The 13,067-nt window shown below is 54.9% G+C and overlaps 1 protein-coding gene across 5 annotated transcripts in view; it reads right to left on the bottom strand.

The window, feature by feature from the left end:
- LOC105466870 (calcium/calmodulin dependent protein kinase II alpha) overlaps positions 1 to 6,634 on the bottom strand; it is a 69,542-nt gene extending 62,908 nt beyond the window's left edge. For 2 of the 5 annotated variants that reach the window (XM_011716007.3, XM_011716008.3), the window contains exon 1: positions 6,401 to 6,634. In XM_011716007.3, the coding sequence (XP_011714309.1) occupies positions 6,401 to 6,462 (62 nt within the window). In that variant the 5' untranslated portion in view covers positions 6,463 to 6,634. The remainder of the gene's footprint in view (positions 1 to 6,400) is intronic. The other 3 variants (XM_011716004.3, XM_011716006.2, XM_011716005.3) reach the window with 2 other exon arrangements.
- Positions 6,635 to 13,067: the final 6,433 nt, after the last annotated feature.

The raw sequence follows: 13,067 nt of genomic DNA, 5'->3' as shown, positions 1-13,067 counted from the left end.
CGGGCCAGAGAAGAGTGGGACCCCAGATCCCCCTAGGGCTGACATGCTCCACTGAAATACATACCTCAGAGCTTTTGTCTGAGTTGTTCCCACTCTTAGGAACACTCTTTCACCCTCTTCCCTCTGGTTAACTCTTCTTCCTCTCTCTTACTTTCGCTCTCTTTTTAAGATAGAGACAAGGTCTCTATCACCCAGGCTGGAGTGCAGTGGCATGATCATAGCTCATTGCATCCTCAGATTCCTGGGCTCAAGCAATCCTCCCACCTCAGCCTCCTGAGTAGCTGGAACTACAGGCATGCACCACTGCACCCAGCTAACCTCTGGGTAACTCTTATTTAGCCTCTAGCTCCCTAATGTCATCGCTTCAGGGAACTTTCCCTGATACCTCCCTCACCCCAACTAATTGAGGTCTCTTTGCAGCTCACAATTCCGTGTATGTGGCCAAAGCCCTTATCCAGTTGCATTTAAATAATGATTTCTGAAGTGATTTAATTAATGTTGGCTTTGCACTGGATTGTGAGCCCCGCGAGGGCACAGACTACCTAAGTCTTGCATGTGGTGCATGCTGGGCTCAACCTAGGACTGGGAACAGAGTACGTGCTCAGGAAATACCTGTTGAAAGGATGCAAGGATCCCAGATGTGTTCCTCTTTTTATATGACCCCAAGACACCAAGGCCCTCAACCTTCTCCAGCACAAAAAGTCTCACTGGCCTTACAGTCCCACCTGACACTGTGGTAGACAGCCATGCCGCACGAGGACCCGGAGGACCTGGGCTTGGTCTCAGCGGCTTGGGCTATACCTGCACTCAGCAGGTTGCCTGGGGTGGGAGGCTTCCTACAGCGCCAGAGAGAAGCTCCAAGAGAGTGCCACAGGCGGTTCACATGCAGAAAGGGGACTGCAGCAAAGAGGGCAGAGACAGAGGCAGAGACAGAAGCAGAGGCAGAGAGACAGAGACACAGTGAAACCAGAGAGATGGAGAGAAGAGCACAGAAAAAGACAAGCAGACAGACAAAGTCAGAGAAAGCCCAGAAGCCCAGCTAGCACCATCTTGCTATCCCTGCACTGGGAGACGGACTCGTGCTCTATGCCCTATCACAGCCAGTGTGTGTGTGTGTGTGTGTGTGTGTGTGTGTGTGTGTCCATGTGCATGTGTGTGCTCCCGTGAGCTGTGTGAAGACGCACATGTGTGTGTGAGCACGCATGCATCGGCAACAGGATGCGAGTGTTGCACTCCAAAGCTCTGCCCTCACCCCACAGAGAGGGCCACGGCCCAGACTGCAGGGTATGCTGGCAGTGGTGTCACTGTGTGCTTGTGGAGGGAGGTGGGGAGGAAGGGAGGGAGGGAGGGAGGCTCAGCAGAGTGTCAGTGTGTCTCAGCCTGTGTGGGGGCGGCTGCGCGGGGGCGGAGGGCTGCAGCGTGCACCAGAACATGTGCGTGCCTGCGGCTCTGATGGCTTGGAGGACAGGGAGGAAGGCTCGTCCCTTCCCTGTTCCTGCCACCCTTTCCTTGAGGTCTTGCCCCTCCATTTCCTGTCCTTTGGCCTCTGGTCCCTGCACATCATCTAGTCCCCTAGCCTGGGCCCTGTCTCTCCTGTGGCCTTGGACAAACCACTTCTTTCTGAATGTTGACTCCCAGAGACCAAGCCAAGCACCATCTATGCAATGAGCAGAGCATCTCCATGGTCCTTACAATTCTGATGTTCTGGAGGTCTGCGATTTCCCATGTGTGCCCTCCACAGAGGGAGGTTACAGAAGGTGGCATCTCTAACGGGGCATTGCAGGCATCTCCAGAGGTATTATGATCCCCATTTTACAGATGGTAAAGCCGAGGCACACAAACGGCAAGTGATTCACCCAGGATGGCCCAGTAAATTAGAGGCAGAATCATGACTGGAAAATCAGCAACATCAGAGTTCCCCTGCCCACATGGCCACTTCTCTTCCCTTGTTAGTGGACAAGAGGGAGGATGATCCCCAGATACGGCACCAGTCATGATCCCTCTCAGCAGTCTTCCCCCAATATGCTGGGTGCTGGAGACCTGGACACAATCCCCTGAGCCAGTCTCTCCACCTCCTCAAGCTGCGGTCTCCTCATCTGTAAGTTGGATGAGTAAGCCCTGCCTGCCTCCTTCAGAGATGAGCTCATGGATAAAGAGCCTCGCTGGCCCCGAAGTGCCGTGGATAGGAGAGGGTTTAAAAGGTGGAAGAAAAGCACGGCCCCCAGTCTTTGGGTGCATGGATGCCCAGTGTCCTCTCTCCAACGTGACATTGTCCATCCAACAGCTCTGCCTGGGAAAGGCAGGATTGCTAAGCACATTCTACAGATGTTAGAGCCTGAGTCCCATGAGAGGACTTGAGCACCCGGGCCCCAGGACCTCAGTGTAGGGAGTTGCCTCTGGGCCACACTGCCACCCGTGGATCAACCCAGGTGAGAAGGATCTTAGGTCGAGGAAGCTGCCCTCTCCTCCCTGTCAACCATGCTGGCCAACTGCAGCCTTTGCAACCCCTTCTCTGATCCCAGCTCTGCCTTGGGTCAATTTCAGATCTCTGTTTCTAGAGAGAAAAGAGTAGGCTGAGCTCTCTCTCCAGTCTCTCTTCCTCCCTCTCTCTACCTCTCTCAAGTGAAATCTCCTTTGGAGACTCTTCCTATACAGCCCAGTGATAACACAGGCTGCAGGGCAACTTTCTGCCTTTCTAACCTCTCCTGGGGGTGGGATCAGAAGCCTGCAGAATGCCAATGGCTGGAAAAGGCTCGTTTTCCACTTCCTTGAACGTGACCCCTTCCCTGGGCCCTCTGGTGCATCCGTGGCAACCCCTTTGCCCAATAACCAGCATTCTTCCCTTTCTCAGAGAGGTCTTTGGAGAAGGCTGTGTATGCTGGGAGCTCCGGCCTGCCCACTTCAGTCCACACTGAACCCTGGAGCTGGTGCAGCCTGCCTCCTGCAAGCTTCGGTGCTGCTAGGGTCTGGGCTTTTATTTCTCTCATCCTCAGAAGAGAAGAGGATTGGGTCAAAGGAAGAGGGATGAGCTCATCTCTGGATCCCAAGAGACAGCCCCACCCCAACCTTCTAGGAGACCGGAATCAAGTTCTTGACTCATCTGAATTCATATGCTTCAGTGGAACCTGCAGTCAAGTAGCATCAAGAGGCTCCAGAAGCCCTGCCCAGGGTCCCGGCCCCGGTCACGGGTTCCCAGAGGGCTGCCCACCAGGGCTGGAGAAGAGCAGCTCCTCTCACATCCATGGCCAGCCCTACCCGGGCTCCTCAAAGGCCTGCAGTCCTGAGCCAGACCTCACTGGGCAGGATGCCAGCAGCTCTCTGGAGGGACTTGCCCTCCTCTCCAGTTGGGCAGCCCAACGCCTTGAAGAAGGAGACCCAAAGGCTCCCATGTGCCCTTTTAGGGCCAACCTGGCTGCCTCTTCCAGCCGCCCTGCTAGTGATCTGAAGTGGGTTCTGGAACGGGGGCTCAGCTTTTGGGTGGTGACTGCAGTGGCCCAGCTGGCAGGAACCGTGGGTCATCAGTTGAAGGATGGGCCCTGCAGATACCCTCATGGCTTCCTCCCACAGAAGAGGCCAGCCACAGGGGAAGCACGGTTTGGTCAACCTCCTCCCAGCCCCGGATGGGCCAACTCCAGACAAAAGGTACAAGCAGATCCCGTTCCTCACTTTCAGCCTTGCCCAGCCTTTCAGAACAACAATCTCCCCGGTAGCAATTGGCACTGGGGGCCCGTCGTGCACCAGGCTCAAGGCTGCATCTCTACATGCACCATCTTACTGAATCCTCGCAGCCCTTTTTATCTCCAGACTACAGGTGGGGGTAAAGAGGTAGTGTAGCCTGCCTGGTGTCACAGAGCTATGGGTGGTGAGGGACAGAGCCTGTGTCCCTAATGGCCATGCAGGGCACTGCCCCTCCCTGCACCACTGGATGCTCAGACTGACGCTGCCGTGCAGAGCAGGAGCCCCAGGCTCCTCAGTGATGTGCTCTGGCCTTTTTAACACATCCATCATGGGTGCGGAATCAGTCCGCTTTATCCCCTTGTCTCTGATACAAGCTTCTGCAAACTTAGGCTCATACATAGTCTTCCCGATGTCCTGCAAGCTCCTGACATTGCATGCAACATTTCGTAGGTTTGTGCGTTTTTCCGGGGAATGTAGATTTAGACTTTCATCAGATTCCTGGAGGAATATGTGACCTAAAAAAGGTTAAGAGCAGTCTGATGGCTCTGGAAGGAAGAAGTCTGAAATTGATTAAACAAGGCCTAGCCATGCCTGCTACCCTCGGTTTTCCTGCCATGGCCACACCACGGCTCCCTTGTCCCTGAAATTTTCTGTGAAGGCTCACGAAGGGTCTCTCTGCCAAGTCGCCCCCACAAAACCCAGTCTTAACGATATCCATCTCCTCTTGGGGCAAAACATCACTTTTATTTTCACTTTGAGCACTTGAGTCACATCTCAACTCCATCTCACTGTACTCATGACGCAGTCCTGCCAGAATCCAGTCTTGGTCACTCCCTGAAAGGCAGCTTCACGGCTAATCAGGGAATTCTTGGGTTCTAGGCGAGCACTGGAAAACACCTGGAGAGGGGTCTCTGCACAAGTTTGTAGACAGCCTCAGTCCTCCAGAGCAGCCCCAAATATTATGTTCCTGCCCCTACCCGCAACAAAACACATTCAGAAAAGCCGAAAGTCTGCAGATAAGAGTGAACACACGTACACATGGGGGTATGTGTGCTCAAGGGAGGCGGTGCATGCCTGTAGGATAGCGTGTTTGTCTCTGTGTGTGTGTGTGTGTGTGTGTGTGTGTGCAAGCAGCCTTCCTGTATACAGTCACAGGGCCACCTCCCACACATATGCAGACACCAGCATGAGCTCACACATGCCTATAACACCCATACTCCCACATAGGCCTGTGAGCCCAGACCTCACACATGCACACACGTGCGTGTGCACACACACGTACATCATCCTGTGTGCATGACCCCAGCCTTCACATAGATGTGCATATCAAGACTTCCCAGGAACACCATTGTGTCCACATCTCACATGAGCCTCCTCACATACCCCTAGACCTCACACACATGTGCCTCCCTATGTGTACACAGCTCTAACCTGCCATACATGTGCACATATAATGAGTCATGTCCACACCCTTGTTCTCATTCAACCCAGCCAATAGCACTCCTGTGATACTCACACACATGCACCCTTGCCAGGCACACTTGCATTTTCAGGCCTTACACATGAAGCACCTCTTCCTAGTGCACATGCATGAATGCTTGCACGCCCTTGCAGGGCACACCAGCGTACTCCAGTGTCACAATCAATTCCCCTCAAAAGCCCTTTTACAGCCACACACATTACTCCTCCTCAAAATGCACACTAGTACACACACACTCAGAACTCACACCAGCACACACCTGACTCCAGGGCCCCTGCCCCGTGCTCCTGCTGCCACAGCAGAAACCAACCAGGGCATCAGTGCTCCTTTGCCCACAAGGCAAACTCTGCCTCCAAAATACACCCAACCCTTGACCCATCCCAGGATCCTCCAGAAACCCAGCTGGGGACATCCAGGAATCCCTCCCTGACACTCCACACCCTACTGGGTCCCCCACAAGGGGCTCCCCTCTTTCCTCACCCTCTCATCCTTCTCTACACAGCAGTCATCAGGGCAGAAAATGAGCTCTGGGCTGGGCAACTTTGCTTGTGCAGAGCCACTGCGCCCTTCATACCCCAGCCCCTGAAACAGCGGTGCCCCCGCTGCAGCTTTCCTGGTTGCCCCTCCCCACCTCCCAACACCCAGGAAGCCTGCCATGCTCAGATATTAACCCCTACTGTACTGATGCCCTCACTCCTGGCAGGAGCTGAGAAGGGGAAGGTGGGGAGGGAGAAGTTGGCCACTCTGTATAGTCGCTGTAGGTGTCTAAAGTCAGGAAGAACTACCGGGAGCTGGTGAATTCTGTCACTGGAGGTATCTAAGTGGAGGGCAGATGGTCACCTCAAGCAAAACTAGAGAAGGAATTCCAGTTTTGGACCCAGCTGACTAGGAAAATTCCTTTTTAACCCTAAGTCTCTAAGAATCTGTGTGTATCCAGGTTGTGTGTACTTGTGTGCATGTGTGTGTGTTTGTGTATGCATGTACATTGGCATACACTGCTAACCCTTCATCCCTATATACACACTCGCCTGGCTAGCTTGGCACGTCTGTGCACCCACAAACATGCCCACGCCCGACTCTGGATGCTGTGTGCACAGGCAGGTGCCCCCAAACCCATACAGCCTGCCTTCATCTGTGTACACAGGAATGCTTCCCAAGCACTGCAGGCACACACACGGCTCGAGACCCTGATCTCCCCGCCCCCCCCCCATGCCCTCCAGGACTCCCTGAGGCACAACTCACTTGCCCAATTCCTCGAAGAGCTGGTACTCTTCCGTGAAGCGGGTGCAGGTGATGGTGGCCATCCTGGCGCTGGGCAGGCAGGTGAGGCTTGGGACTGGGGGACCAGGACTGGGGCGCTGCGGCTCTGCTCCCGAACCTAGGGGCCACTTGCCTGCCCGTGCTGCCGAGTGCAAACAGAGAACTGGCTTGACTGACGAGCCCGGGGCTTCTGAGCAGGGCACTGTGGCTGCTCACAGCCTCGCGAGCCTTCGTCAGCATCCAGGTCCCCATGGCAACCACCTCCGAAACGCCCTGTTCCCGTTGCCCCGGTAACTGCCTCCCCAACACCTGCCTGCCTTCCACTGTGAAACCTGCTCTCGGACGCCCTGACCATACCGTACACAATACTGCAAGCCTGTGTGGGCTTGGGGGTGGGATGGACCCAGGCCCCCTGGAGTGATGGACCCAAGGAGGGGCTGGAGGAGGTAGAATAGAACAAACTTTGTCCACAAGTGATATTTTCTCTTCCCACCTCCCCCACCTCCAACTGTGGGGCCCTTGTAGCAGACGGGATGGGATTAAGTGGGGCAAAAAGGCAGTTGCCATGGTAACAGCCAGTGGGTGCCGCATTCCGGATGGTCCCCAGGAAAGAATGACAGGATGCAGTTACCCTGGCAACTTCATCTCTAGAGAGACAGGTATTGCCCGGTTGCCCTGGCAACAGCTGGGTTCTAAGGTTTACAGGGAAACGATGGCTAATTCACAGGGATGGCTCTCCCTCTGTGGATCACTGTAGTCTCTGCAACAGTCTCTCTGTTGCCCTCTGTATTTTTTTTTTTTTTTTTTTTTGCTTCTGTCTCTGTCTTTCTTGCTTCTTTCTGCCTCTGCTCTTTCAGCTCTTTTACCACCTTGTCCATCATACTAGCGCTCTAGTTTGGCGGAGAAGTGCAGAGGACACCCCAGGATTCTGGAAGGAACAGCCCTGACTGCCTGCTCATCCCCACCTCTCACAGCTGTGACAGTTGCTCCCCTCCAGAGCCCTCCTCTGCAACCTCTGCCCAACCCCATGCCCCCAAGGGGACCATGGTAATCTGGTCTCCTGGGGCTCATGTCCCAGTTTCTGCTTGTGCTTCCAGTCAAGGTAAAAAAAAAAAAAAAAAAAAAAAAAAAAAAAAAAAAAGGCGAGAGGGGACTGTGTGGAGGTGAGCATGGCATGGCTTACCCGGGATAGGCCACTGGCCAGAGACCTGCCATGAAATCTTCATTCCAAAATTTTGTGGGCACCTTCCCTGCCAACTTCAACTCTTCAGGGCATCAGTCATACCTACAGTCACAAGATCTTACTCCAAGGTCTTGGAGTTAAGAAGAAAAGGGACTGGAGTTTAAGACTAAGGATGTAAGTTTGAGCTCTGATTCTTGGACATTTATTTTTATTTTATTTAATTTATTTATTTATTTTGGAGACAGAGTTTTGCTCTGTCACCCAGGCTGGAGTGCAGTGGCACAATCTCGGCTCACTGAAACCTCCATTTCCTGGGTTCAAGCAATTCTCCTGCCTCAGCCTCCCGAGTAGCTGGGACAACAGGTGCACACCATCACGCCTGGCTAATTTTTTGTATTTTAGTACAGATGGGGTTTCACCATGTTGCCCAGGCTGGTCTCAAACTCCTGAGCTCAGGCAATCCACCCGCCTCAGCCTCTCAGAGTGCTAGGATTACAGGTGTGAGGCACCATGCCCGGACTTTGGACATTTATTAGCTGAGTGATCATGGACAAGTCACTCACCCTCTCTGAGCCTCCAGCTCCTTTTCTACACAACAGGGGAACGAAGATGCCCTGCAGAGGAAGGCTGTGGAGATGGAGTGGGCTAAGGGCTGTGAAGGCCTTTGGGAACCATGTAAACAGGAGGCCTCTTTCTAGGCTCCAGAGGAGGAAAATGAAGGTTTAAAGCAGGCCCATGACCATCCCATCACTCTATCTTGGACTTGGAATCTCAGACCCTACATACCCCTTCCCCTGTCCACTCAGGAGAAAGGGTCCTTGGCCCATTTCGTAGCTTGATGGGCAGAGGTTTCATGCCAGCACCTGCCCCCAGTGAGCATGGGTTGGCTAAAAGGATCCAGGCCTCCAGACCCTCAGGGATTCTAGCCCACCCCTTCCGAACCTCCACATCACCTTGCTAGTCCTCTCACTTGTAGGACATGTTATCTGCTTATTGGTATTCTCCAATCCCACGAAGTCCCTGACTCACTACCCTACTTCCAGGGGCCCCCTGGAGACATCTGGATGACGCCCCCAATTCTGCCCCTCTTCCTGGGAGTGGGGTTTAGGGGAGAACGAAGGGTGAGCTCTCCCATTCAGCCACCATTCCCAGCAGAGGAAAGGGAGGGCGGCAGAGGGAAGAGGGGAAGCGAGCAAGGGAGGAGGGGGGTAATGGCTTAGCCACTAATTGCACCATTACCACCTTCGGAAAAAGGGAAAACCACTCAGTTTTGTTTCTGCGCACAATATGCTTCCCGCTTCAGCCGCCAACGTCGCAATTCAGAGGCAGAGAAGAGAGGCCTGGGCCCGGGGGCCGCACAGCCGGTGGGCAGCAGGCAGGGCACAGAACACGGTGGCCAAGCTACAGGACTATGTGGTGAGGTGGGGGAGGGCTGCACTGCCACCCTCCTGCCCCAGACCCTCTAGCCTGTCCCCCAGGAGGGGATGGCTTCCACACAAGAAAGTGCTGCAAGAGCCCTTAGTGACCACTGAGGCCACCTGCCATTGCACAGGGACAGGAGAGGCAGTGTTGCTTCGTAGTTAGGGTGACTCCACGACGTACAGGCTATGTAATTTAGGGTGAATATCCTAACTTCTCTGTGCCTCTGTGTCTTCATCTGCATAATTGGGTCAATAATATTCCCTACCTCCAGGCTGTTCTGTACATTAAATGAGACAAGCACAGCGGCTGACGCTATAAATGCTCAATAAATGGGAAATTACTATTGAGAAACTCAAAAGTCCTCTCCCCTCACACACCTCTCCCTGAATCACAGAAGCACACACCATCATCTTGAGTCCCGGCACTTCAGGGCACTGTTCCCTTAGTCTGCACTAGAGTTTAGCTCGTGGTTTGGAAATCACCTTGTCTAAGCCTAGTTTGCAGCAATTTCTGTAGAACAAAGAACTAGAGCTGGAAGGAGAGGAACCACAAGGCTCTCCAGCTCATCGGGTGCCAAAGGAATGATGATACTGTTTTAAAAGTTCACAGTAAAACAAAAAGCAACTATGCTGTGAGACTATGAGGCTGTATTAATGGAAATCTAATGTTCTGAACTGGGGCAGTCCTGTGTGGCTGGGTGCTGGCCTGACCCGTTTCCTCTCCCCATTCCCACTGATGAAATGGAGCAGGCTTAGAAGTGAGCAGAGCACGTGGGGAAGGCCCTGGCATCGGGTCCCTCAGAGGAAGGTGTGAAGGAATGGAGGCAGGAAGATGGCCACCTCTCTCCCTGTCTGTGATGTGGACCATGGGGGCAGCCTCTGCGGCTGCTGGGAGCAGGGCCAGCACAGCCCTGCTCCTGTCACCTCTGTCTTTCTTCCCTACTTCCATCGCTCCTTTCAACTCTTCTTTCTTCTCTCCTCTTGCCTTCCCCTCTCCCTCATTTTTCCTCTTCCCTCCTTTGCATCCTTCCTTCTCAGTTCTCCATCTTTCTCATCCTTTTTACTTCCTTTCTGGTTTCCATCTCCCTCTCTTTCTGTCACTCTTCTCTCCCTCCCCTGCTGTCCTGCACTGTGCATGCAGTCCTGGGGGATAGGCAAGTCAAGGGCTGCAGGATCCCAATAGTGGAGAGATGGCTGGAGAGGTGGAAGAGAGAGGAAGAGGAGGGAGAAGAGGAAGAAGCTCCCTCTGAAAGTCTTACACATGAGCACACACATACCCCTCTGAGCCTTCTGGAGCCTAACTCAGCAGTGTGGGCACTGCCTCGGACAGGCACCCCCCACCTTCCTGAGGGTAATAGCCACTCTGCTGAGAAGGCATGACTGCTAATTCACCACCTCCCCTGAGCCCGCCGGGCTAGCAGCTGTGCCCGGTGGTGGCGGGCACTGAGGAGCAAGCCGTGCCTCTGTGGTGCTGAGAGAATGAGCCGATGATTGCATCAGGGGGATTGTTCCTGCCAAACTCCCCACTCCCCAGGGCCAAGGCAGACACGAGAGGCAGCACGTGTGCCCCCATCTGCAACACGCATGTGGCATTCAAGAGCAGGCCTGCATGCTATGGGCTGGTGGCCAGGGGTCGGAGCCCTGGAGGTTGCTGAACGCAGCCTTGACATGCCAGAATAGGGATTGGCATGTGAACACAGGCAGTGCCCCACGGAGACAGAAGGGATGAAAAGTGACCAGGGCTGGGTTCCTGCATGGGTGATTGTAGCCCCAGTGGCATTGTGACAGCCAACTCAAATCCCACCTTCCACAGCCCTCACACGTGCTCACACACATATACCCAAGTGCCTCAAGGTCCTGCAGGGCCTGGGCAGGTACCACAGAAAGCGTGCCATCCAAAGGATCCCCACGGGGCCTGTCCCACTAAGGGCAGTGAGCGTGGGGGCCAGAATTGGTGGAAAGTGGACCAAGAGAGAAATGGTTCTGCTGAGGGTCTGGGTGGAGGGGGACTGGGTTTATTCATTGCAGTAAGTAAGGCTGGGCCTACATGAAGAAGTGGGGACGTCAGGGATCAGGGAGCAGCACTGTCAATGAGTTCTCCCACACAGGAGGCACTCCTTGCAGGGGAGAGTGAAGCAGAGAGCCATGGGACAGAGGACAATGGCTACTGGGCCAAGGGCTGCACAGCACTCCCTGCAGTTAGAGGACCTGAGTTCGAGTCCTGGAAGAGCTTGTAGGAGGTCTCCCCAGTGGAACCTCTACTTCCTCCTAAGAAAGATGGAGTCCAGAGCACTGGCCCTCCATCCAGGTGTGGGCTATCTCTTGGCCCTTGGGAAATGGGTTACCAGAGCCCAGGACTCCACTGGCAGGGCCCAGCTTGGACAGGCTGCCCCCTGGCTCTGGCCCCTGTAGCTGGCAGATCAGCTGCCATCTGATGCAGCCAAGGGAGAAACAGGGGGTCTCACCAGGCATCTCTGGGCTCGACTTCCCCAGATCTGTGGCCCGAGGGGCCGGAGCTGCCTCTGATCTGCCCTCCCTTCCCTCCACACCAGCACAGGTGCTCAAATGGTACAAGCACCTGCCTGGCAGTGCCAGTTGGCAGCCTGTCACAGAGTCTAGACCCAGGTGCCCCGGCTGGAGGAAACTTGGGCCACAGGAGATGGGAGGGGGCTGGCGGGAGCCATGCCGATTGCTGGAAAGAGCAGAAATCACCACAGGCTGAGCCTGTCATTGGGCTTGAGTGCTCTGCGGCACCAAAGACCCTCCACTAATCTCAGGCCTAGGCCAGCCATGAGCTTCTCTAGACCAAGTTGCAGGCTCAAGCTTGCGTGGGGCCACCAGGCTGTTTGCTGGATGCTGGGTTGGGTAGGACTCAGCTAGGCAAGCTCTGGGCTGGATTTGAGACTGGACCGAGACCTGAGGCCAAGTCTCCTTCTCAGGGCACCAGGTACAGGTGCCAGCCCCGACCCCAGCTGGTCTTTCTTGGTTTAGGTTGGTCACAGAGAGTAAGCCTCAGTGATTAGGGGACAGCAGAAAGGGCCATTCATGGTTCTGCACTTGTGATGCCAAAGGGCAGGGGCACCGGGAGAGAAGTGGGGGCTGGAGCTGGAGGGTAGGCCCCAGGCAGGGCTGACTCAGCAGGCACGGGAGAGGCCTCCATACAATTCGTGCAAGCCTGGAGCGGCAGGGAAGCCTTGGCTCCATGCCACCCTGGAAAGGCCCCGCCCACACAGCTGGGACAAGCACCCAGCAGAGCTAGAGTACCCTGAGGAGTGGGCGAACTATGGACAGCTCATCTCCGAGGGTGTGTCAGGCCTGGGCCACCGCCCTAACAGGTGACTTACTTCTTCAGAGCCTCCCTCCCAGGCAGACTGAAATGCTGGAGGTCACTGGAATCCAGAGGCCTCTGCCTGTCCTGGCTCCTGCCCCACCACACAGCTGGGCATCAACATCATAGAGGCAGGGAAAGATTCTAGTTGGGGGAGGTGATAAGGGGTAAAAAGAACAGGACCAGGAGGAAGGGGCCTAGAGCATGAATGGTCACCTCCACCCAGCAGCCTCAGGCCAGACCCTCACTCCTGGACTCAGCCACCTCTGCAGTGGGGATGGAGCTCTGTAACTAATACCTGAACCCCCACACGTACCGCACCCACCCCACCCCACCCATCCTGCTCATCCACAAGCTGATGAGTCCTAACAGGCCTCCTTTGCCAGTGACAAAAATAACTATTTTCAAAATTCACAGCAGGGCTTTCGCCTACACACACTGCGCCGACTGGAACCTGAAGGGAGATATGCAGAACGCAGTGTACGGATGGAGGCGCACTAAGCGGCAGGCGGGCTCGGCAACCCCCGTGGCCCACTCCCCACCACTCAGCCTGCCCCCTACCCCAACACACACACACACACACACACGCACACTAGCCCAGAATGGCCAAATGGGAAGTGCTCTTAGATCATCACTGAACATAGTGTGATGTTGAGGCCCAGAGAGGGTCAGGGATGTGCCTGAGGTCACAGAGTGGGTCTGCAGCAGGACTCCCAT

Source organism: Macaca nemestrina, chromosome 6 (assembly GCF_043159975.1).
Source record: "Macaca nemestrina isolate mMacNem1 chromosome 6, mMacNem.hap1, whole genome shotgun sequence".
NCBI lineage: Eukaryota > Metazoa > Chordata > Mammalia > Primates > Cercopithecidae > Macaca > Macaca nemestrina.
The sequence above is the reverse complement of the archived record's forward strand: the minus strand, read 5'-3'. Positions and strand labels throughout refer to the sequence as shown.